The sequence below is a fragment of the Cervus elaphus genome, chromosome 5 (assembly GCF_910594005.1).
Source record: "Cervus elaphus chromosome 5, mCerEla1.1, whole genome shotgun sequence".
Lineage (NCBI taxonomy): Eukaryota > Metazoa > Chordata > Mammalia > Artiodactyla > Cervidae > Cervus > Cervus elaphus.
The window spans coordinates 55,313,405-55,337,400 of NC_057819.1; the positions used below are offsets into that span (position 1 = coordinate 55,313,405).

Below are 23,996 nucleotides of genomic sequence, written 5' to 3' on the forward strand. Positions count from 1 at the left end.
CTTTCTCTGACTTATTTCACTAAGCATAATACCCTCCAGGTCCATCCATGTTGTTGCAAATGGAAAAATTTCTTTTTTTTTAATGACTGAGAAATATTACCTTATTTTATATATATATATATATATATATATATATATATATGCATATAAAAATATACAAATTTTAATTCATTTGTTGATAAACACTTAGGTAGCTTCTATATCTTGGCTATTGTAAATAGTGCCACTATGAACATTGGGGTGCATATATCTTTTCAAATTAGCACTTTTGTTTTCTTTGGATACATAACTAATTATGAGAAGAGCACCTGAATAGGCACTTTTCCAAATAAGACACACTGATGGTCAACAGGTATATTGAAAAGATGCTCAATATCACTTATCATCAGAGAAATGCAAATCAAAACCATGACCTATCACCTCATACCTGTTAAAATAAAATGGCTGTCATCAAAAACACAATAAATAAGTGAGGTGAGGAGGTGGAAAAAAGGGAACCCTAGGACTGGGAATATAAATTGGTACAGCCTCTGCAGAAAATAGTATGAAAGTTCCTCAAAAAATTAAAAATAGAACTATTATAGGATCCCAGAATCACCTGGAATATCTTATTAATATTTTCTAAATTAAAAAGTGGAAAAGGATTATTGGGCCCCAACCACGCACAACTGAAATAGAATTCCCAGTGAGAAAAGCCTTGACTAAATAATTACAAATGTTCTCAGGTAGTACCTGATCTGGTCCAAATTTCCATCTGAAATCTGAATTCCAGTCTTACGGTTCTTAATACTTTACCTATGTGAGAATCACCTGAGGAGCTGTCTTGTCTTGTTTTCAATATGGAATCCAATACTTCCACAGGTGTGCTTCCGAAATGCAGACTTGTAATCTGTTTTCTCTTGTTCTCTTTTTTTTTTTTTTTGAGTTTTGTTATTTATTAATATTTTCAGACGAGGCTGCTGCCCAGGCTGGTTCAGGAAGTCCTCAGCTTTCCTTTGTCTGATAGAGCATTTCCTATACCTGCCTGAACACCTCCAAGCCGGGAGCCCAAACCATTTCCACCTAAAGTAATTACAAACATTGCTATTTTCTCTACCTAGGAAAACTGATATTTTTTTCTACCACCTTTTATACACAGACTATAAGAGGACACCCAATCTATAAAAGGAAGTAGATCCTTTGATTCCTGTTATCAATATATTGACAATGAGTGGGATATAAGTTTTTTTGTGCTATGACAACATTCTCACCAGGGCAAGATGGGAGGGATGGAAAGGGGAGGAGAGAAACTTAGCCAAAACCTGTTATTTTGCAGCATGAGCACAAAACAGTGAGTTCACTAGCTAAACTGTTAATGCTAACTGATTAAACCCATCAGAAATATGACTTTATACATTTTGAATACTGGAAAGCTCAGCTATGTAGGAATCGCTTTAAAAGAAAATTACTGTTCAGTTAATGAGCACATTTCTTATTCTAAATCGACATTTTGAGCCTTGCTAATATTATGGGAAATCATTAGAAATATACTAGACTGAATTTTTTATATTTGTTACCACAAGCATATATCTTCAGGGCTTACTGTGTACAAGCACTGTTCTTGACACTGGGGATACAGCAGAAAACAAGACCATTCAAAGACTGTACCCCCTGGAACTTCTCTATGGTAGGGGCTAAGAAGGAAATGATCTATAAAGAAATAAATATATCATATCTGGCAAAGATAAGGCCGTGAAGAAAATAAATCAAGAAAAGCAGATAGCAAATGACTTTAAGACTTATATGGAATACAGCCCATCACCATTAGCTGGTATTCATTAGTATAATTTATGGATGTGCATCTTCTTCCTTCATATATGATTATGATGATGCTGGCAATGTTACTTTCCATATTTATGGATATGGCTTTAAAAAAAAAAAAAAACTGCACTGGCTCTAAACAGCAAAGCTTAGCTGGTCGAGCCCTGCCTTCGGACTCCAGGCACCAATACAGGGCCTATCACTGTTTGCTGATGTTCCCAGCTTCACAGGCTGCTCAACACCTTGAATCACAATGAGCCCCCTCTGTCACATTGCCGCGTCCATGTCTGTCCACAGACCGTACCCCTCACGCATCGCCAGCAGCAGCTCCAAGTGCTGCGGGCTTCTCGGGGAGTGACGGGCTGGAGGTCTCTGCCTGGGTCTTGCAGGAGAGCAGCTGCTCCACTTCCGGCCGTCATCCATCCTCAGCCGGGGTGCAGCTGGGCAGAGCGGCGCACACGGCTTCTTCCGTGTTTGCCGACTGGCTGCTTTCCAGGGCAGCTGGGAAAGGCCAGTGGGATGCAGAGTTGCTCTGCATTTATATAGTGATTAGCATCCTCACAGCATAACCACAGGCTGATCAAACAGTATGTCCACGCTAAATGGGGCAATTTCCCTACCTCTCCCTACCTCTTTTTGAAGAGGGAAACAGGGAAAAGTGAGTCACAAATAGCCATTAGAAATGACTGGCTTATAAAAACAAAGAATGAGCAAGCTTAGATTGTCTTTTACAGCATTACTGTGTGTGCAGACAAACAGGGCGGCAAAGAGGCCTGCCCAAGGACGCTGGGCATTTTCACCAAGTGGGTGAGGAATAGCCACCATTTGCTACATACGCAAACCACATCTTTTATTTTCATGGCTTATTTAGGTCAAAAACTCTTTTGTATATATTATGTCATTGTATATTCACTGAGTTTTCATTGTAAACATTTTTCAAATGAACCATACAAATTAACTTTTCATAAAATGATATTTTAAAATGTTTAGAAAGCTTCACTTTACGACTTCAAAATGGACCACGTTTGCAGTTAACTCACAATCATCCGTGTCCATGGATGGAAACAATGGGATAAATTGCGGATAACTCCAAATAATCCAAAAGCTAGTGATCCCACAGAATTTAATTAATTGCATAACTGATGTATCAAATGTTTCGTTCCACGCATTCACAACAGAGCCTTACTGCCCCACTGATGAGTACCACCCTCTCCCCAACTTCCACAGCACCACTCGGGGTCCTTCTACCACCTGTTGCTTAACTCCTTTTCTCCCTCTCTCCCTCCAAAGAAGCACATGTCCTAAGCTACAGGATGCCATGCTTGGTCCTTCTTTCTATCTACCCCCCACCCCAAATCTCATCCACCTTTACATCTTCAACTTTCACCTCTTTGTGAATGACTCTCAACCTTTATCTTCCACCTGAAGATGGGCATACCCAAATCTCATCTGAATTGTCCCATAAAGGGTATTAGAACATCTGACAATTCATTTGGAAGAAATTTTTTAAAAATGTAGATCCTACCTTCACACCATATACAAAATTTAACTCTAGATGAATCAAAGAGATGAACATTTTAAAAAGATCTTTTTAAAAAAAGTTCAGAGTAGTTGTAAAGTTTGTGTGTGTGTGTATATATATATATATATAATATACATATTTATTATTATTTATGTTGTGTGGTTTAGTTGCTAAGTCATGTCTGACTCTGATTCCATGGACTGCAGCACACCAGCTTCCCTGTCCTTTGTGGTCTTTTGGAGTTTTCTCAAACTCCTGTCCATTGAGTTAGTGATGGCTACCTAACTATCTCATCCTCTGCTGCCCGCTTCTTTGGTCTTCAATCTTTCCCAGCATCAAAGTCTTTTCCGAATGTGTTGGCTCTTCACATCAGGTGACTAAAATATTATTATTATTTACAATGTAATATAAATGTAAGTATATATTTACTAACTGAACCTCTGATGATGTCTTCTGAGATGCACTAGAAGCACAGATTTACCCAGTGGAAAACCAGAGATACACACTAGTGCATCACAGATGCATGTGCAGGGACTTCTGAAAATTTCATGCTAATGTATCACATTTCCAAATTTGTGGTGCATTGAACTATGCAACACTAATAAGGAACAACATGTTGAACATATCATGAATGCCACTGAACAAATTTATCGTAACCTAATATCAATAAGCCATTTATTATGCATATTTACTTAAGCTTCTAGAACTTCTAGGTCATCTTGTTTAAGGAAAATTTATACGATTATTTTGTTTAAAATCATGGGATAAGGGAGGCCTTTCTACATGTGTACTAAAATTCAAAAAGGAAATATTTTTAATGTGTTTTTAAAAGGCCCCCAAAGAACCCAAAATGTTTTCAAAGGTTATCTTTATGAGTGGGAAATTTTTCTGTTTTACTTTAATAATTTCTGAATTGTCAAGTTCTTTAATAACAAGTATATTTTCATAGATTATTTGTGTAAATTGTGTAAATTTTAAAATAAAAATGAAAAGGCACTGTACAGCACTTACCTAAGCCACTAATAATCAAAGTATTTACTGGATTGATAAATTTCTACCAACATACTTTTTAAAACTGTTGATAAAAATACAAAATATCACATATCTTCAACCAAGCAAGAATCAACATGCAGAGAAAAACTACTCTCCAAGAGTTATCCTCAAGTTAGCCAAATCTAGAAGTCTGTACAAAATGACAGAAATACAACTATTTTGATTAGAAATATCAAAAAAACAATGAGAGTGTGTTAGTTGCTCAATGGTGTCCAACTCTTTGCAACCCCATGGACTGTAGCCCACCAGGCTCCACTGTCCATGGAATTCTCCAGGCAAAAATCCTCTTCAGGGATTTTCAACCCAGAGATCGAACCCAATGCACAAGAGTGCATTGCAAGAGGAGTCTTTACTGTCTGAAGCCCAATAAGAAGTGGTTCCAAAAAAATAATGGAAAAATAAATTATGGATTAAAATAGCTGTTTCTCAAATTTTTTCCCTTAGAACCCTACCACTTCTGAATACAAATCTTCTATAGGGGAAACAAACTGCTTCATCATCCAAAAAGTTGGGAAGAAATCTAGGCTAAGCACAAACATGTTTCATAACTTGCAGTCTTCCTGAAGCCCTTAACATATGTTCATGCAGGTGGTGACTCTCTAACAGAGGGAGACAGTATCCGATGCATCCCACACTGACGTGATTGCAAATCCTTTTTTCCATGATAGCTATTAACAGCTCATGTTGTGCAAAATGCTTATCAACATGTCAAGGAAGTTTCTAAATTTAAAATACTTGGTTCCAAAATTAGAAATTGCAAATTGTACCCCAGATTCCTTAGTTAACCAAATGAATCTAGACCATAGATAGACTGCACCGTATGTTTCCTTAGACTAAATGGCAGCCGAAAGTTTTAGAAATTCTTGGGGAAAAACAGCCTATGTATTCATCCTGACTTCTCCTCCAGATGTTTGGATTCATTCTTTGTTTACCTCAGCTGTATCTGGGTTTGGGGAATATCCCTATTAGTCCTCTTTTACTGTTTGTAGTTAAAACATCTATAATGTTTTAAATAATTAATAAAATTGTCCTCTTACATTTAAAAGCTTCAGATCAATAGCTTTTGATTTCAGAACTTGTATCTTCTGGATGTAATTATACTAAAACACTGCATATCAAAAAGTGTGTAGCAAAATTTCCATAATTCAAATTATTTAGACTAATGATTAGTGCTTATATTCACAAATAACTTAAATTAAGCCTAATAAATGCATTCTACGGCTATATTTAAGAAGCATAAGACAGTGGAGTAGAAGAACACGCACTCATCTTCTCCTGAGAGAACTCCAACATTGCAACTCACAGCTGAACAACCATCGTCAGGGGAATGCTGGATCCCACCAAAAAGATACCCCATGTCAGAGGGCAAAGGCGAAGCCCCAGTAAGATGGTAGGAGGGGCGAAATTATGTTTAGAATCAAACCCCATACCCACCACAGAGATGCTCAGAGGGCTCAAACAAAACCTTGTGTGCACCAGGACCCAGGGACCCCACAAAGATTGAGCCAGACCTGCCTTTGAGTGTTTGAGTGTCTCCTGCAGAGGCATGGATCAGCAGTGGCCTGCTGCAGGGACAGGGGCTCTGGCTGCAGCAGACCTAGGAGGCACGTCATTTAGCGTAAATCCTCTGGGAGGAGGTCACCATTAGCCCCACCATAGAGCCACCGAGCAGATGACCAATAAACTGGAGAACAATTAAACCAAAGAAGTCCTCACACTGTTATGAAAACTCTACAACCCACAACAGATTTCCTGACCTGGGGATCCGGCAAAGGACTGAGAACCCCCAGGGAATTTGACTTTGGAGGCCAGTGGGATTTGGTTACAGAACCTCCACAGGACTGGGAAATAGACTCCTGGAGGGCACAAAGAAAACCTTGTGTGCACCAGAAGCCAGGAGAAAGGAGCAGTGTCCCCATAAAAGACTGAGTCAGTCTTGCCTGTGAGTGTCCAAGAGTCTCCCTGGTGGAGGCATGGGTCAAAGTGGACTGTGGCTGGGTCAGGGGTGCTGACTAAAACAGTGCTGGCATAAGTCCTTTTGAAGGAGGTTCACCACCATTACCATGGTTTGGCCTCAGGCCAAACAACAGGGAGAGATCACAGCCCCCGCACATCAACAGATAATTGGATTAAAGATTTACTGAGCATGGCCATGGGACTGCAAGGAGATCCAACCAGTCCATCCTAAAGGAAATCAGTCCTGAATATTCATTGGAAGGACTGATCCTGAAGATGATACTCCAATACTTTGGCCACCTGATGCATAAGAACTGACTCATTTGAAAATACCCTGATGCTGGAACAGAATGAAGGCAGGAAGAGAAGGGGATGGCTGAGGATGAGATGGTTGGATGGCATCACCGACTCTATGGACATGAGTTTGAGCAAGCTCTGGGAGTTGGTGATGGACAGGGAAGTCTGCTGTGCTACAGTCCAGGGGTCACAAAGAGTCAGAACTGAGCAACTGAACTGAACTGAACTGAGCATGGCCCCACCCATCAGAACCAGATTCCCCCACAGCCAGTCCCTCCCATCGCAAGCTTCCACAAGCCTCATCTCCTGATCCATTAGAGGGCAGACAGAATAAAAACCACAATCACAGAAAACTAACCAAGCTGATCACATGGATCACAGCCTTGTCTAACTCAATGAAACTGTGACCCATACCATGTAAGACACCTGAGACAGATGGGTCACGGTGGAGAGTTCTGACAAAACGTGGTCCACTGGAGAGGGGAATGGCAAACCACTTCAGTATTCTTGCCTTGAGAACCCCATGAAGAGTAGGAAAATGCAAAAAGATATGACACTGAGAGATGACCCCCCAGATCTGTAGGTACCCAATATGCTATTGGAGAAGAATGGAGAAATAGCTCCAGAAAAAATGAAGAGATGGAGCCAGGGAGAAAACAATGCCTAGTTGTGAATGCAACTGTGATGAAAGTCAAGTGTGATGCTGTAAAGAACAATATTGCATAGGAACCTGGAATGTTAGGTCCATGAATCAAGGTAAATTGGAAGTAGTCAAACAGGAGAAGGCAAAAGTGGTCATCGACATTTTAGGAATCAGTGAACTCAAATGGATCAGAATGGGCAAATTTAATTCAGATGAACATTATATCTACTACTGTGGGCAAGAATCCCTTAGAAGAAATGGAGCAGCCCTCACTGTCAACAAAAGAGACTGAAATGCAGTACTTAGGTGCAATCTCAAAAATGGCAGAATGAACCCTGTTTGTGTCCAAGGTCAACCATTCAATAGCACAGTAATCCAACTTTATGCCCCAACCACTAATGCCGAAGAAGCTGAAGTTGAATATGTCTATGATGAATGGGTCAAGACCTTCTAGAACTAACACCAAAAAAAGAAGTCCTTTTCATCATAGGGGACTGGATTGCAAAAGTAGGAAGTCAAGAGCTACCTGAGTAACAGGCAAGTATGTCCTTGGAGTACAAAATGAAGCACGGCAAAGGCTAATACAGTTTTGCCAAGAGAACACACTGGTTATAGCAAACACCCTCTTCTAACAATACAAGAGATGACTCTACACATGGACATCACCAGATGATCACTATCGAAATCAGACTGATTATATTCTTTGCAGTTAAAGAAGGAGAAGCTCTATACAGTTTCTTCTCCCAAAGAGAAGACAGGGAGCTGACTGTGGCTCAGAACATGAACTCCTTATTGCCAAATTCAGATGTAAATTGAAGAAAGTAGGGAAAACCACTAGACTATTCAGGTATGAACTAAAACAAATCCCTTAGGATTATACAGTGGAAGTGACAACTAGATTCAAAGGATTAGATCTGATAGAGTATCTGAAGAACTATGGATGGAGTTTCGTGACATTGTACAGAAGGTGGTGATCAAAACCATCCCCAAGAAAAAAGAAACACTAAAAGGAAAAATAATTATCAGAGGAGGCCTTACAAATAGCTAAGAAAATAAAAGAAGTGAAAGGCAAAGGAAAAAAGGAAAGATATACCCATCTGAATGCAGAGTTCCAAAGAATAGCAAGGAGAGATAAGAAAGTCTTCCTCAGTGATCAATGCAAAGAAATAGAGGAAAACAACAGAATGAGAAAGACTAGAGATCTCTTCAAGAAAATTAGAGATACCAAGGGAACATTTCATGCAAAGATGGGCTCAATAAAGGACAGAAATGGTATGGACCTAAAAGAAGCAGATGATATTAAGAAGAGGTGGCAAGAATACACAGAAGAACTATACAGAAAAGATCTTAATGATCTAGATAACCACTACGCTGTGACCACTCACCTAGAACCAGACATTCTGGAATGCCAAGTCAAGTGGTTCTAAGGAAACATCTCTACAAACAAAGCTAGTGGAGGTAATGGAATTCCAGCTGAGCTACTTCAAATCCTAAAAGATGATGCTGTGAAAGTGCTGCACTCAATATGCCAGCAAATTTGGAAAACTCAGTAGTGGCCACAGGACTGGAAAAGGTCAGTTTTCATTCCAATCCCAAAGAAAGGCAATGCCAAAGAATGCTCAAACTGTTGCACAACTACACTCATCTCACAGGCTAGTAATGTTCAAAATTCTCCAAGCCAGGCTTCAGCAATACGTGAACCATGAACTTCCAGATGTTCAAGCTGGTTTTAGAAAAGGCAGAGGAACCAGAGATCAAATTGCCAACATCCTCTGGATCATAGAAAAAGCAAGAGAGTTCCAGAAAAACACCTACTTCTGCTTTATTGACCATGCCAAAGTTTATGTTTGGATCACAACAACCCGTGGAAAATTCTTCAAGAGATGGAAATACCAGACTACCTTTACTGCCTCCTGAGAAATCTATTTCTCAGGTCAAGAAGCAACAGACAGAACTAGACAAGGAACAACGGATTGGTTCCAAATTGGGCAAGAAGTACATCAAGGCTGTATATAGTCACCCTGATTATTTAACTTCTATGCAGAGTGCATCATAAGAAATGCTGGGCTGAATGAAGCACCAGCTGGAATCAAGATTGCTGGGAGAAATATCAATAACCTCAGATATGCAGATGACACCACCCTTATGGCAGAAAGCAAAGAGGAACTATAGAACCTTTTGATGAAAGTGAAAGAGGAGAATAAAAAAGCTGGCTTAAAATTCAACATTCAGAAAACTAAGATCATGCCATCTGGTCCAGTCACTGCATGGCAAATAGATGGGGAAACAATGGAAACAGTGACAGACTTTTTCTTGGGCTCCAAAATCAGTGCAGATGGTAACTGCAGCCATGAAATTAAAAGACGCTTGCTCCTTGGAAGAAAAGCTATGACAAACCTAGACAGAACATTAAAAAGGAAAGACATTAGTTTACTGACAAAGGTCCATACAGTCAAAGTTGTGGTTTTCTTTTTTTAATAAATATAATGTTATATTTATTTATTTTATTTATTTATTATTTTTTTCCATTTATTTTTATTCATTGGAGCCTAATTACTTTACAATATTGTAGTGGTTTTTGCCATACATTGACATGAATCAGCCATGGAATTACATGTGTTCCCCATCCCGATCCCCCCTCCCACCTTCCTCTCTATCCCATCCCTCTGGGTCTTCCCAGTGCACCAGCCCTGAGCACCCGTCTCATGCATACAACCTGAGCTGGTGATCTGTTTCACCCTTGATAGTATACTTGTTTCAAGGCTGTTCTCTCAGAACATCCCACCCTCGCCTTCTCCCACAGAGTCTAAAAGTCTGTTCTGTACATCTGTGTCTCTTTTCTGTTTTGCATATAGGGTTATTGTAACCTAGATGCCCATCAGCAGACGAATGGATAAGGAAGCTGTGGTACATATACACTATGGAATATTACTCGGCTATTAAAAAGAATTCATTTGAATCAATTCTAATGAGATGGATGAAACTGGAGCCCATTATACAGAGTGAAGTAAGCCAGAAAGATAAACACCAATACAGTATACTAATGCATATATATGGAATTTAAAAAGATGGTAACGATAACCCTATATGCAAAAAAGTTGTGGTTTTCATGCGTGGATATGAGAGTTGGACTATAAAGAAAGCTGAGCACCAAAGAACTGATGCCTTTGAACTGCTGTGTTAGAGAAGACTCTTAATCCCTTGGACTGCAAGGAGATCCAACCAGTCAATCCTAAAGGAAATTAGTCCTGAATGTTCATTGGAAGGACTGATGCTGAAGCTGAAACTCCAATACTTTGGCCACCTGATGCAAAAAGCCAACTCATGAGAAAAGACCCTGATGCTGAGAAAGATTGAAGGCAGGAGGAGAAGGGGATAACAGAGGATGAGATGGTTGGATGGCATCGCCAACTCGATGGACATCAGTTTGAGCAAGCTCAGGGAGGTGGTGAAGGACAGGGAAGCATGGTATGCTGCAATCCATGGGGTTGCTAAGAGTCAGACACGCCTGAGCAACTGAACTGAACTGAACTGAACAGTTATATTTGGAGAGAAGAGTTAGTTTTCAGTGTGTTTACAGAAAAGAAATAAAAGTTTGTGTTAATACATGGGATAATTTTTCATATGTTAATGTAAATACAAATGTATGCATATACACATTTACATATGAATACGTATATACATTAGGGATCTGATTTTCCTTTGCCTCCTCATTAAGAAGATATTGAAAATCCTTAGTGCAATGTGGTCTAAAAATAATCCTCTGTTCTTTCTGGGATTTATTTCTCCTTTAGTCTGCAAACACTATGAGGTCAGGCACCAGCTTGCTCCTTTGGGCAGAGACATAGATGTTTTCATAATTCTTGAATAACATTAAGCATCCTTCCTTGTTGCAATGAATCAGAGCCTTGCCATTTAACCCTTGTACATCCATAATTAAATGAGCTACATGGTTCAAAAACGCTTGCTTTTCTGAAATTAAGGAAAAGCTCTAATCGTATAGAGAACTACTGGTTCACTTTCTAAAGAAATAAACCTAATGAAAGATATACAGTACTCTGTATAGAAATACATAAGACAGTACTAAGATTTGTTCAAAGACAGACAGCCAGAGAGAGAGAGATTCCATTCATTGAAATGCTCAATTTTTAAACTTATTAATTCCTTCCAGATTAATCTATAAATTTAAAGATATATCAGTAAAAAATTCTACTAGACATTTTGGTAGAAACTGACAAGTTGATTCTATCATTTATATGGGAATTCAAAAAAAACACAGAATAGCTAAGACAAAGAGAGAACAAATTTGGAGGATTTACACTTACTCAGCTATCAAGATGCATTATAAACCAAAGTAATAAAAAATATGATTTTGCCACAGTAGTGATAAATAGGTCAATGAACAGAAACAAGAGTCTGGAAAAATAAGCAAACATATTCATTTGATGTATGACAAATAAATTATACTGGGTCAGTTTTTTATTCACATAAAATAAAAATAAATCTTAATCCTTACCTCACATAAAAATCAATTCCAAGTAGATTGTGACTCTAAATGTGAAATGTAAAATAGTAAAACTTCTAGCAGATAACATCAAGAAACTCTTCCAGACTGTTAGCCAGACTCTAGGGTAGCCCCCATGCCATCACCCTTGACAGCAGATAGCACCTGCAAGTTGCTTCTAACAGAATACGGCAAGTGTGTAAGGCGGCATGACTGGGTGCATGTTCAGTCGAGTCTGACTCTTGGCAAACTCATGGAGACCCCATGGACTATAAACTGGCAGGCTCCTCTGTTCCTGGAATTTCCCAGTCAAGACTGCTGGATCCAGTAGGTTGCCATTTCCTTCTCCAGGCGATCTTCCCAACCCAGGAATCGAGAATACTGGATCCAGTAGGTTGCCATTTCCTTCTCCAGGGGATCTTCCCAACCCAGGAATCGAACCCGGGTCTCCTGCTTGGCAGGTGGATTCTTTACCACTGAGCCACCTGGGAAGCCCCAAAGCGGAAGGTATTCCAATGTAATTAAAGTCTCAAACGATCTGATTTGAAGTTATTATTAAAAAAGGGACTATCCAATATGGATCTGACTTAATCAGGTGAAATCCTTTAATAGCAGGACTCTCCTTGGGGGCCTGATGAAGTCAGCAGCCGTGAGAAGAAGCCCATGAGATAATGACCTGCAGGAGGCCTGTAGGAACTACAAGTGGCCTCTGTGACCTGAGGTGGCTGATAGTCATTGGAAGGTGACAACGGATGCCAACAAGGACAAATGACAGCTGCAGAACAGATGTTCTACCCCTCTGGTGCTGGGCACCGGAGAAAGCCCCTCAGAATACATATAATATATATTCTCTTAGGCAAGATTGAAAGGAGAAAATCCTGAATGGACTGAGAAATTGCTGAATTAACTAAAATGACCATGGTTAAACTGGTGCCACTAGGCAGGGGACAGAAATTAATTTCAGTTGTAGAAAAATAAAATTATATTTTTGAACTCCCAAATTTGTAGAAAATTAAATTAAAACCTATATAATTACTTTAAGCTTTGGACCTTATTGGTTTGATCACTTCAATTATTCATATACCACAATTCAGAAATAACTAACTCTGATGAGTAATTTTTCTGTCTACTATTTCATTTTTCCTGAAAGCTTGATATTCTTCTTAATATCTCACGGCAAAGAATGAACTGCCTTACTATTTGCTTCAATTCCATAGTCTTGATGACTTTTAAAATCCAATTTGTCTTAGACATAAAATATTTACTATTTTAAACACTTAGTTAATTTCTATTGACTCTTCTAAATATTACACTCCTGAGATTGCCTAGTCCATTAGTCCTGGGAGGGCCCCTAACATAATACCTTTCCAAATTCATTATTATTAGTTTTAGGGAAGTTTTTGTCCTTGAGCAGAGTTAAAATATTTTTCAATGATAGTTGAGCAAATATTCAGTGAGATAAGCCACCAGGTATAACTGATGCAAGAAGTACTTTTGAAGGACAGAACTGCAAAGAACAGAATTTCAAGGGGCAAAGATAAACTCACAATTGCAGGTTTAGTCACCATAAGCATACGAAAGGCATATAGATTCAGCAAACACCACCAGCACACACGGCAGACACAAATGCACCATAGCCTTTGAACAAAGAAATTCTCAGTCATCTTTTCAATTGTAGTTTCCCTATTGCATGTGTACTAAGTCGCTTCCGTCGTGGTGTCTGACTCTCTGTGACCCCATGGACTATAGCCCGCCAGGCTCCTCTGTCCATGGGCTTCACAAGGCAAGAATACTGGAGTGGGTTGTCCCCTTCTCCAGGAGACCTTCTCAAGCCAGGGATCAAAGTTGCTTCTCTTGCCACTCCTGCAGTGCAGGCAGATTACCGCTAAGCCACCAGAAAAGTTACCCTTTTGGCCCACTCCATCTGTACTACACTCAAAATTCATATACTTTCTAGCCACAGAGAAGGGTCTACTCATGCTTAGATGATAGCCCTACTTGCATTTTTGCCCCCTTCAATTTATTCCCAACCAAGAGCCAGACTGATCCATCTAGACATGTCCAGTCACGTCACTCCTTCAACAGTATAAATTGCTCACTGAGGATGAATCACAAAGTCCTTACAACAGCAGGATCTCTTTCCACCTTTCTGCTCTCAGCTACTACCTATACACCATTCATTTCACTTCAGCCTCACTGGTCTCAATTTGTTCATACAAGCACATGTCTCTTGGCCTGTGACAATCTTACTTCAGATTTCCACAAAGTTTATTACTCTCTTGTGTTTTCCAAATCTTTGCTCACATGTTCTCTTCTTAATGAGGCCATCCCTTTAAAGTTTCACCCTCCACATGCATTATTTTTTTTCATAGCAGTTATCACCTCATAACATATTAAATGATTATTTATTTCCTTATTTTCTGTTTATGAGGGAATTTGTTTTCTGTTTTGTTCACTGATGGGCCACTAACCCCCAAAACACTGCCTGACACATAGTATGCCACCAGTAAATACTTGTTGAATGAAGGCATGATAACATAGCTTGCAGGCATAACTACAAAAACTTAAGTATTTGTTACACTGCTTTTCTTTGATATATTTCATTTTTAACTACCAAATCCAGGACTTCTGCTATGAATAGTATCACAGCAAACTTCTGTCTATCCTATGTCTAATACTTTGTATTTTTACCTCCATCCTTTTCTAAGGGACCATGACAGCCATTAAATATTCCTGGAGATTTGGCCTTAGGTTCTGATTTCTATACCTTAGCCAAGTGTGATAATGTCGCTTCTCTGTGTGTCTGTAAAAGGTAATAATTACTGACACTACTGCCCAGAATTTAAGATAAATATCAAGATGACAATGGAAATCGGTTAAAATTTCTTCAATAACTGTAATGAATAAAAGAGAATGATAGTATGAGACCAGCAGTAGAGAAAATCAGCTGCAAAATACAAACAGAGTTGCAGACTTGGATCTTCTTTCTTCCATAGATGATATCCTATATCTTGACATGGGTTTGATTTTAACAAGTGTATTCAGTGAGTGGGCTTCCCAGCTGGCACTAGTGGTAAAGGAACCCATCTGCCAATGCAGGAGATGTAAGAGACACAGGTTCGATCCCTGGATCCAGAAGATCCCATGGAGGATGGCATGTCAACCCACTACAATATTCTTGCCTGGAGAGTTCCATGGACAGAGGAGTCTGGCAAGCTACAAATCCACAGGGTCGCAAAGAGTCAGACATGGCTGAAAAAACTTAGCATGCACATTCATTGGGCAAAACTCAATGCCTGAGCGGGTAACGCTTGTATATTTTAAAAATAGTAATTCAGTATTAAATTCTGGTTCATTATATATGCATGCTGAAATATTTAGGGGTAATTGTACTGATATCTGCAATTTCCTTTGAAATACATTAGAATGAAAAAATGGATTAAAGGAAGGATAAAAGATATATAAATAGGTGATAAAGGGCCTATAGAACAATATAAGTGAGAATTTGGGTTGTGGTTATATATGGTGTTGTTTTTCATTGTAAATTCTCTCAACTTTGCTGTATATTTGAAAAAGATCATCATAAAAATGCTTTAAAATTGAGCATCTCAGCTCCTACCATGTCTTATTAGAAACACTGCTCTGGATCAACGACCCTTGTGATTAATGCATCTCCTTGGGATGGAAGAGCCTGAAGAAAGACTTCGAGGCCCTAAAGGCTTTGGCCAGGACCTCCAGCAGCTTCTTCCCCATCCCTGATAATTTGTTTGAATTGAACTCAAGTCTTGGTCATAGGAACCCTGGCATCCAACTTGGACTGGAAATATGCTTTCCCCCCAAAAGGATGAAATATAAATACATCTTTACACTCACTGGCCTTGTGATCACTAAGTTTCACATAAACTTATAGTATAAATGTTTAGTTATAAAAAGAAAGTATTTCAGCCCCATTGCAATTTTATCCTTTTGTTCTCCTTGTAAAAAATACACTGAAATTTATTGCAAGGACCTTATAAAAGTAATAAAATAATGTAAAGTGATCATAAAACCAATCACATATTTTATAGAAAATAGCAGAATAAAATCACTTTTTTGTGAGATGTAAAATGCAAAGAAATGTATGATTTAAGACAACTTTCTGCTGTCTTTAGGCATCTAAAGTGTTCAACTTCTTGTGTTCTTGTAGGACTGGGAAGACATTTATTACTGTCAATTTAAAAAAGCTCTACTGACCACTCTCCACGCTTATAGGAATGTTCAGCGTGAATTCTGTTAACTGAAAAACCTTTTTAATAAATGCCTTTCTTGTCTTTTCCATTATGTTTACTTAGACTGTATCCCTCCATATCAGTCAAAAGAACAAACAAAACAAAAAATATTCAGGCTTCCTAAAATCATACCCTTTGAAACAAGTTGCTATTATGACATACTAAGGTCTACTAACTTCAGTCTATGCATAAATGTAAACAAAATAAATCCAGAGATAATCAGGCAATCCAGGTTGAATATGACCCAGGAATTCAGCATGCTTCCAAATAAACAACTGCTATCTTGGAGTGAATTAATAAAAGCATAATGAGATCAAATGAAGCATTAACTCAATTAGTAGGACTCTGTCAAGATAAAGATTCAATAAGGAATTTATAGAAATTTTTAAAACTAGAGTACCTTTCTGAGAAGACACACAAAATAATATTTAAAAGAATGGAACTAGGACTTTCTTGATGGCCCAATGGTTAAGAATCTGCCTTCCAAGGCAGGGGAAGTGGGTTCAATCCCCGGTCAGGGAACTAAGATCCCACATGGGGGAACTAAGCTGGAGTAACACAACTAGAAAGCCGCTGCAATGAAGACCTGAAGCAGCCAAATAAATATTTTTTTAAAAAACCTCACACTGCATTAAAATAAATACATAAAAGAACGGAAGTGAATGGAAAACCATGGGGAAAAAAACAGACAAAAAAAGTGACACAGCTGGTGACTGCCCTCCAGCTTTGCTGGAACAGAACAAGATGGAACAATTGACAACAATAGGTTAAATAAGACAGAATACTCACTCAACACCCCCTTTCAGTCTTCAGTGAGGTTTTCCTTTCTGAAACATTGTAACTGTCAGTTGCTCCCTCCCTTAGGATGAGTCTCCTCTCCTTCTTAAAGTAGAACTCCATTCTCATCTTATCTTGATAGTCACTTTTTATATCTACGGTCTCCAAAGTTTCAAGGTCATAAGAAGAAGGCAAGAGTTTGGAAATGAAATGGGTTAGTCTCCACACAATGTTTTACTTTTACTGTGTTCCTTTGCCTTTCCTTTTTTACTTTTACTGAGTGCTGTAAAATGTGGATGTTATTTAAAATTACACCCTTTTTTTTGACCCCCTTTTCTTTTTATTCTCTTTCTCCTTCCTGTGTAATCTCAGCCACACATGCTGGCGACTCTGAAAATTACATTCTAACTTTAATCTCTTTTGTAAACTCCAAACTGAATTCTCTTCTTCTCAGGTATCTTGCAGGTACATAAAACTTTATTATGTTGAAAACCAAACTTATCATTTCTGCCTAAACCTTCTTCTTGTATAATATTTTCTATTAATGGCATTCCTATCAAAGTCATTGGAGAAGCAAAGGGCAACCCATCCCAGTCTTCTTGCATGGGAAATCCCATGGACAGAAGAGCCTTGCGGGCTATAGTCCATTCCCTGGGGTCATGAAGGGTCAGACTTAGTGACTAAACAACAACAATATCAAAGCAATCCACCAAATTAGCAACCATGAAATGATCTTAAGTATCTCTGCCTCCTTCTCAACCTCCCACATTTTGGGGTTCTTCTGTCTCTCCTTTCTGTACTGATGCTTCTTGAAAGTAAGGACTTATTGTATACCTCCTTATCTTAGTGCCTAGAAGGGTGTCTAGTACATATAAGGTGTACCAGGTAGGATGGAAAAAAGGAGAGAAGAAAGGAAAGAAGGGAGAAACAGAAGAAAGAATAATGAAAAAAAATGAAAGGAGAGAGAGATGTAAGGAGGAAAGCAATTAATAAAATAACTTAGCTATTACTCATAATAGGGTAGTTTAAGTTTATAACAGCTGATAGCTGAGGCTATAATTCTTCTGTGGCAGAGAGCTCTTTTTGCTGGAAAGACTTATGAAAAGTCTTTAGAGTAAAAGTTAAGCCCCTCAAGGCCTACTTATCAATCAATGAAAGCTTGGAGGGAATGCGGAATACTCTATGTAACAAAAAGAGTTTGGAGAATTCCAAGGCAAAATAAGAGTGATACACAGAAAAAATGAGGCAAACACTCATGAGGACAATGCACTCATCACCATGACTCTCAAATCTTCCATCAGTCTAGGAAACCCATTAAAATCTTGGTGTGAGTGGATATTTTCATTCTTGAAATGCAGTGAAATGATGGAATTTAGAATCTAGGTTTACATAGGATAAAAAATGAGACAAATTAAGGAACACAAAAGCCAGAATGTTAGGGAACCATTGGTCAAAACTGCCCAACTTATCTTGGCACGATGATAACCACTTGCATGAGCTATTTCACAGCAGGAGGTCCCGGTGAGGAACACGGTGCTGTCACGGAAAAAACTCTGGGAAAATTCAGAAGGGGCTAAAAAAATAGAAGACACCAGCCCATAATATGCCCTACCAAACTCCCAGAATCCTTTACACTGGAACCTGTCTTGGCTGAGAGCTGCATGCACCACCAGGAAGGACTCTTGAGTCAAATTAAGGCAAGATGACCGGCCAGAGAAAACTCAGAAACTTACTCCATCACCATAAGGCCTGAGACCGTAAGCCACACGGCAGAGCAGGTCTCCTGGTTTCCCTTACCGCATTGTTCTCCATCTGGGCACGCAGTTCCAATAAGGTCTTTTGCTTTGTAAGCACATGTATCTCCTCGGAAAGTTCATTTCCAAGTGTTAGACAAGAGCCCATTCTGGACGGGGTACCTCTCCTGCAACAAGAGGAGAAGGCAACAAGCAGACCTGGGGTTACATTCACAGTCACACGTTAGTGAAAGTACTTAGATTTGCCGTGACCGTGGCAGGCGAAGCGTGGCCTCAGCCTCTGCCAGGGACTCTAACAGGGATTATTGGATCACAAGGAAAATGATTATATCCAAAAAATCAAACCAAGCTTACAAAACTAAATGCTCGAGATTGTACCTGACATAGCTCTAGTTCAAATTCAGAGACAGGGCCAAATAAACTGGCTTAAAATTCTTATTTTAAGTCAAGAATTTCGGCTTTGATCTTGGGCCACTACTTTTTCCTAGAGCCATCTAGAATAGTGGTATGATCCCTAAAGAGGTTTAAATACTTGAAGCTAGTACAGCCTTGAAAACAGATACTGCTTCCTATTGCTCAAATAGAAGGAAATCTGTATAAGCTGATAACGCACTTTGGCAGGGGGCCAACAACTTCAATATACTCTTTTTTTTTTTAACTTCAAGGGGTTCAGTAGTCACCAATCTACATCTGTATTCTCATAGTTAAGTGAGATGGGGAGTAGAAGAAGGAAATGGGAATATCTGATGGTTTGAGGTAGAAATACTTATGTCTGCCAGTATCAGGTTCTAAATATAAAAAATTTCTTACTACTGGACCACTACACCCTTCACACTCATTTTCATGCTATATAGGTTAGTTTATTTTCTTTATATGCTACAGTCTGAGCTTTATAACTTGTAATTATATGTGTTGTTATATAAAAAATGAATGTAACTACTCATTTTGACAGGCTAATGAGGTGCAGGATTGCAAAATGGTAGAAGTATGTGATTTCATAGAAAATTCTACTACCATACTTGTTTTATATAATAAACCAAATTGCAGACCTCCAAAACATGCTGCTGTCTTATAATAAAACCATTCACAGCCATAGCTAAGAGAAGTTTTCAATCAGTGGCAGTCACCTCGGCTATAAAAGAAAATACTCTGGGTGGTTTTGTGGCAGAAAATGAGTCAACACTCAAGAACACTCCAAAAACTGTTAGTCATCAAAATAAACTAGCAAATCCTCAAAGTCATTAGAAAATATCAAATATTAAGGAGTTATAACAATCTTAGATACTGCCTACTCTACCAATGGCATTTACATAGCATTTTTTCACTTCACTCATTTTCTTGGTTGTTCCCAGATATTAATAGTATCTCCTCTTCACTCTAAGATGCTCTCTGTCACTTATACTTTACATTAAAAACACTGTCCAGCAACTTTACACTGCATTTTTCAAATGCATATTCCCTTACATAGTATTAATACCAACTATCCACATAAGATAAACACTTTTCCCCTTGACCAACAGAGGACCTTTTGTTTCTTTAAATCAGTCATATTTGGAAATTTTTATATTATATATAAAACTTTATATATAATATAAAAATATATATTATATTATATATACTATTATACATAATAGTATATATATTATACTTTATATATGTAAAATATATATTATATTATATATAAAATATATATTATATTATATATAATACTTTTATATTATATATTATAGCACCAAAGAAAAACACCAGTGACATTCTCTAGACTTTTCCTTTCTTTCTTTGAAACTTTCCCTCTGACATCCTGGTGACATGAACAGTCAATATGTGAAACAGCAGCTTCACATGGACTCCAGGTCAAGAGCCAGCAAATTACTTGGTCCACTTAAAAAAGAGAATAAATAGGCTTCTAATTACAGTGATGTCAAACATAGAAGAGAAGAAACCCTGGATTTCACCTCTGAATCCCTGCTTTATAATTGAGCTACTCCTCATGGTATGGAGTAAGCTCCCTCACTGTTTTCCGACATAACTGGCCATATTACCTCACCTTTGTGGAAGCTGTCTTCCTTTCAATTCCATCTCCCTGTAATAGAGCAAGGAGAGAATGTCCTAATGACCAAAAATGCTATTTTTGCACAAGTACCTCTCACCCTTTTTCAGAATCTATTCATTCTTAATTCAAACAGAATTTGAAGAAGCCTAAAGGCAACACAGTATCATTATTAAGAGCATGGACTCCGGAGTCAGACTGTCTGAGTTGAATCTTGGCTCTGCTGTTTACCAACTCTGTGACCTTAAGTTACTTAAACTCAGTGCTCTGTTTGATCACTGGTAAGATGAGGAAAACAATACCTTTGATAGAGTTCTTTTAGAATAAAATTAATTAAAATATGTAAAATACCTAGAACTGTTCCAGGCATAGTTTTTGTTTGATTTCTAAACCTATAAAATATGCAGTAAAAAGAAAAGAGACAAGAGCTTCTGTAGGCATTTACACTGACACCAGCAAGCATTACCAACTTAAAGTCTTAACAGCAAAGGGAAGAGATGGGGGTATTGCTTTAAAACAGATGTGAGAACTGGGAACACGGAGTATGGGAACTGAGAAATGGAATATCTCCTGCCATATTAGTAAACAAGGCTGTCACAGTCATCTGTGATTACAGCCCTCCAATAGGAGCTGATGAGGCCTAAAGGCACTCAAAAAGGAAAAGAATACCTGTGACCTGACGGCCATCAGACTGCAGCCATTCCCTATGGTGAGCCCCAAGAGAACTCAGGATGTGAAAAACACAGGATACTGGCCCCGATAGCTGACATGCATATGGAAGGAATGATTGCAGTGAGCTCAGACTCTTGCATCTTCCCATACACAGAAAGCACTACATTCCTTAATGGGATATCAGGTTTTCTTTAATTAACAGTAATCTTCTGATGACTACCTACCCTTTGTTGGCAAACTTCTATATAATTTTGCTCCTATCCTTCCCCTCCTTGGAGCAGTTCTCTTAGGGTTACTTGAGATGCTCCTGGGCATAAGTTCGAAGAATTTCCACCAAATAAAACATAACTCTCAACTTTTAGGTTGTAAATATTTTTTAAGCCGACAGAATAAAAGCCTGGTGAGTATCCAAGGGCATCACTCTATTACATTGCAATGGAGCAGTGAATATTTATTAAGAAGAACCTGAACCATCATGTCTGAGGACCTCTATTTCAGCTCAGTAAAATAGTTAATGTTTGTAGAGATAACCCTAAGCATTTAAGAAATGATTGAAATAGGCTTAACAATTTCACTGAAACTGCAATAAAAGTTGAAAGATTTCTACTCAAAATACTCAAATAAAAATTTTTAGTGCCATATACATACTTAACTAGCCAAAATACTCAATTATTTAGAATGATTTAATCTAAGTGATCTAGTTATAAGAAGATACAGAGAGAATAAAATCATAGTATAAAATAGCAAATGACTTCATGAGGAGGTGTGGCAAAGACTGCTAATTATCCTCTAATCTTTCATTTTCTGAGTCTTTGTTTCGACATAGAAAGGTGCTGAGTATATGGTGACATGATTTTCCACTCATCTAGAGGCTACATGTCCTCTCCCTTATAGTTCAGTGTGGCATATGATTAACCTCTTATCATTGGAGTGTCAATGGAATCTATTGTATTATAATCTAACCTATTGTGGTGCTTCCTTGGAGAAGGAAATGGCACCCCACTCCAACATTCTTGCCTGGAGAATCCCAGGGACAGAGGAGCCTGGCAGTCTGCCGTATATGGGGTTGAGAAGAGTCAGACCCAACTGAGTGACTTCACTTTCACTTTTCACTTTCATGCATTGGAGAAGGAAATGGCAATCCACCCCAGTGTTCTTGTCTGGAGAATCCCAGGGATGGGGGAGTCTGGTGGGCTGCCGTCTATGGGGTCACACAGAGTCAGACACGACTGAAGCGACAGCAGCAGCAGCATTGTGGTGCTTCCTTATTGGAAAATAGCTTGCCTTCCACTTCCTCATCCTCTCCCCACAAGCTGTATGGGGAACATAAAGCAGGTAAGCTAGCTTCTACCATGCAGATGAGGTAGCCACCAAGGAAATGGAACAAAAAGAGGAAAATGGGTTCCCAGATCTACTCATGGAGGGACAAGGGTGACTGCCTCCCCTCAAGGCAATTAACTTCTATCTCAATCAAGCTAGAGCAATTTGGGGTCTTTTTGTTGTAGGAGCCAAGTATTATCTTAATAAATTTAGAAAAAGATAACACAAATTAAATTCAAACGCATTTTGAGTGCAAGTATTATTCAAATTACTATGTGAGGCTTTATAAAGATGCAGTATTAATGAGATGCAAGTTCTGCCTCCAGAGACTTTATAACCCAGAAAAGATGAGCCAAGTACCCAGACAATTACATTACCACATAGTCTATGTTGCTTGTCATCTGAGAGCTATAAACAAGGTGCCATGGGATTAAGGTAAGAAACAATTCTATCAACTTGGACCAGAGAATCTCAAACCAGGCAAATCCTCATGAAGATAGCCTTTGAGAAGGACCTATCATTGAAAGGATTTCAAAGGCAGAGATAAATAATGATAAGAAAAAAAAATTATAAATAAAAGCACTAGAGCAGAAAAGTGGATACATACTCATGTGTCCTATTAGAATGGAGGGTAAGGTTAAACAGGTAAGCTAAAAGAGTAAGTTTAGAACCACACTGAGAAGAGCAATGAATTAAATTATAAAATATGTATTAAGCTCTTTCCATATGCAAACATTGTGCTAAGTGTTTTGTGTACTTTTTCAGCTGGTCATCAAAATAAACTCTGATCTTTTTTGATGGTACTGATGAACCTATTTTCACGGCAGCAATGGAGATGCAGACATAGAGAAAAGACTTATGGACATGGGTTGGGGGAAGGAAGGAGAGGGTGAGACGAATGGTGTGAGTAGCATGGAAGCATATACACTACCATAGGCAAAATAGACAGCCAATGGACATTTGCCATATAATTCAGGGAACTCAAATCGGGCCTCTGTAACAACCTAGAAGGGTGGGAAAGCATGGGTGGTGGGAGGGTTTCAAGAGGGAGGGTACACCTATGGCTCATTCATGTTGATATGTGACAGAAATCAAACCCATATTGTAAAGCAATTATCCATTAATTAAACAGAAATTAATTAAAAAAATAAATTCTGGTCTTTCGCACATCACTTCTAGTGTGAGGGGTCTGTACCTAATTCAGCAAGCAATGGACATTTTGATGAGCCACGAGAAAGTGGGTGGCACTCCCCAGCTGCGCTTCAGGAAGGTTGTTCACCACGTGGCAGTGTGCAGTGCAGGATGCCAACGACAGCAGTGAGGATATGTGAGTGAGTGTGTGTGAGTGTGTGTGTGTGTGTGAGTGTGTGTGTGAGTGTG

General features: G+C 38.7%; 1 protein-coding gene across 1 annotated transcript in view; it reads right to left on the reverse strand.

Annotated features, from left to right (window-relative positions):
• LOC122694162 overlaps positions 1 to 23,996 on the reverse strand; it is a 250,506-nt gene that overhangs the window by 58,729 nt on the left and 167,781 nt on the right. Inside the window, exon 3 of the mRNA XM_043902519.1 lies at positions 18,618 to 18,741. Coding sequence (XP_043758454.1) covers positions 18,618 to 18,741 — 124 coding nt within the window. The remainder of the gene's footprint in view (positions 1 to 18,617; positions 18,742 to 23,996) is intronic.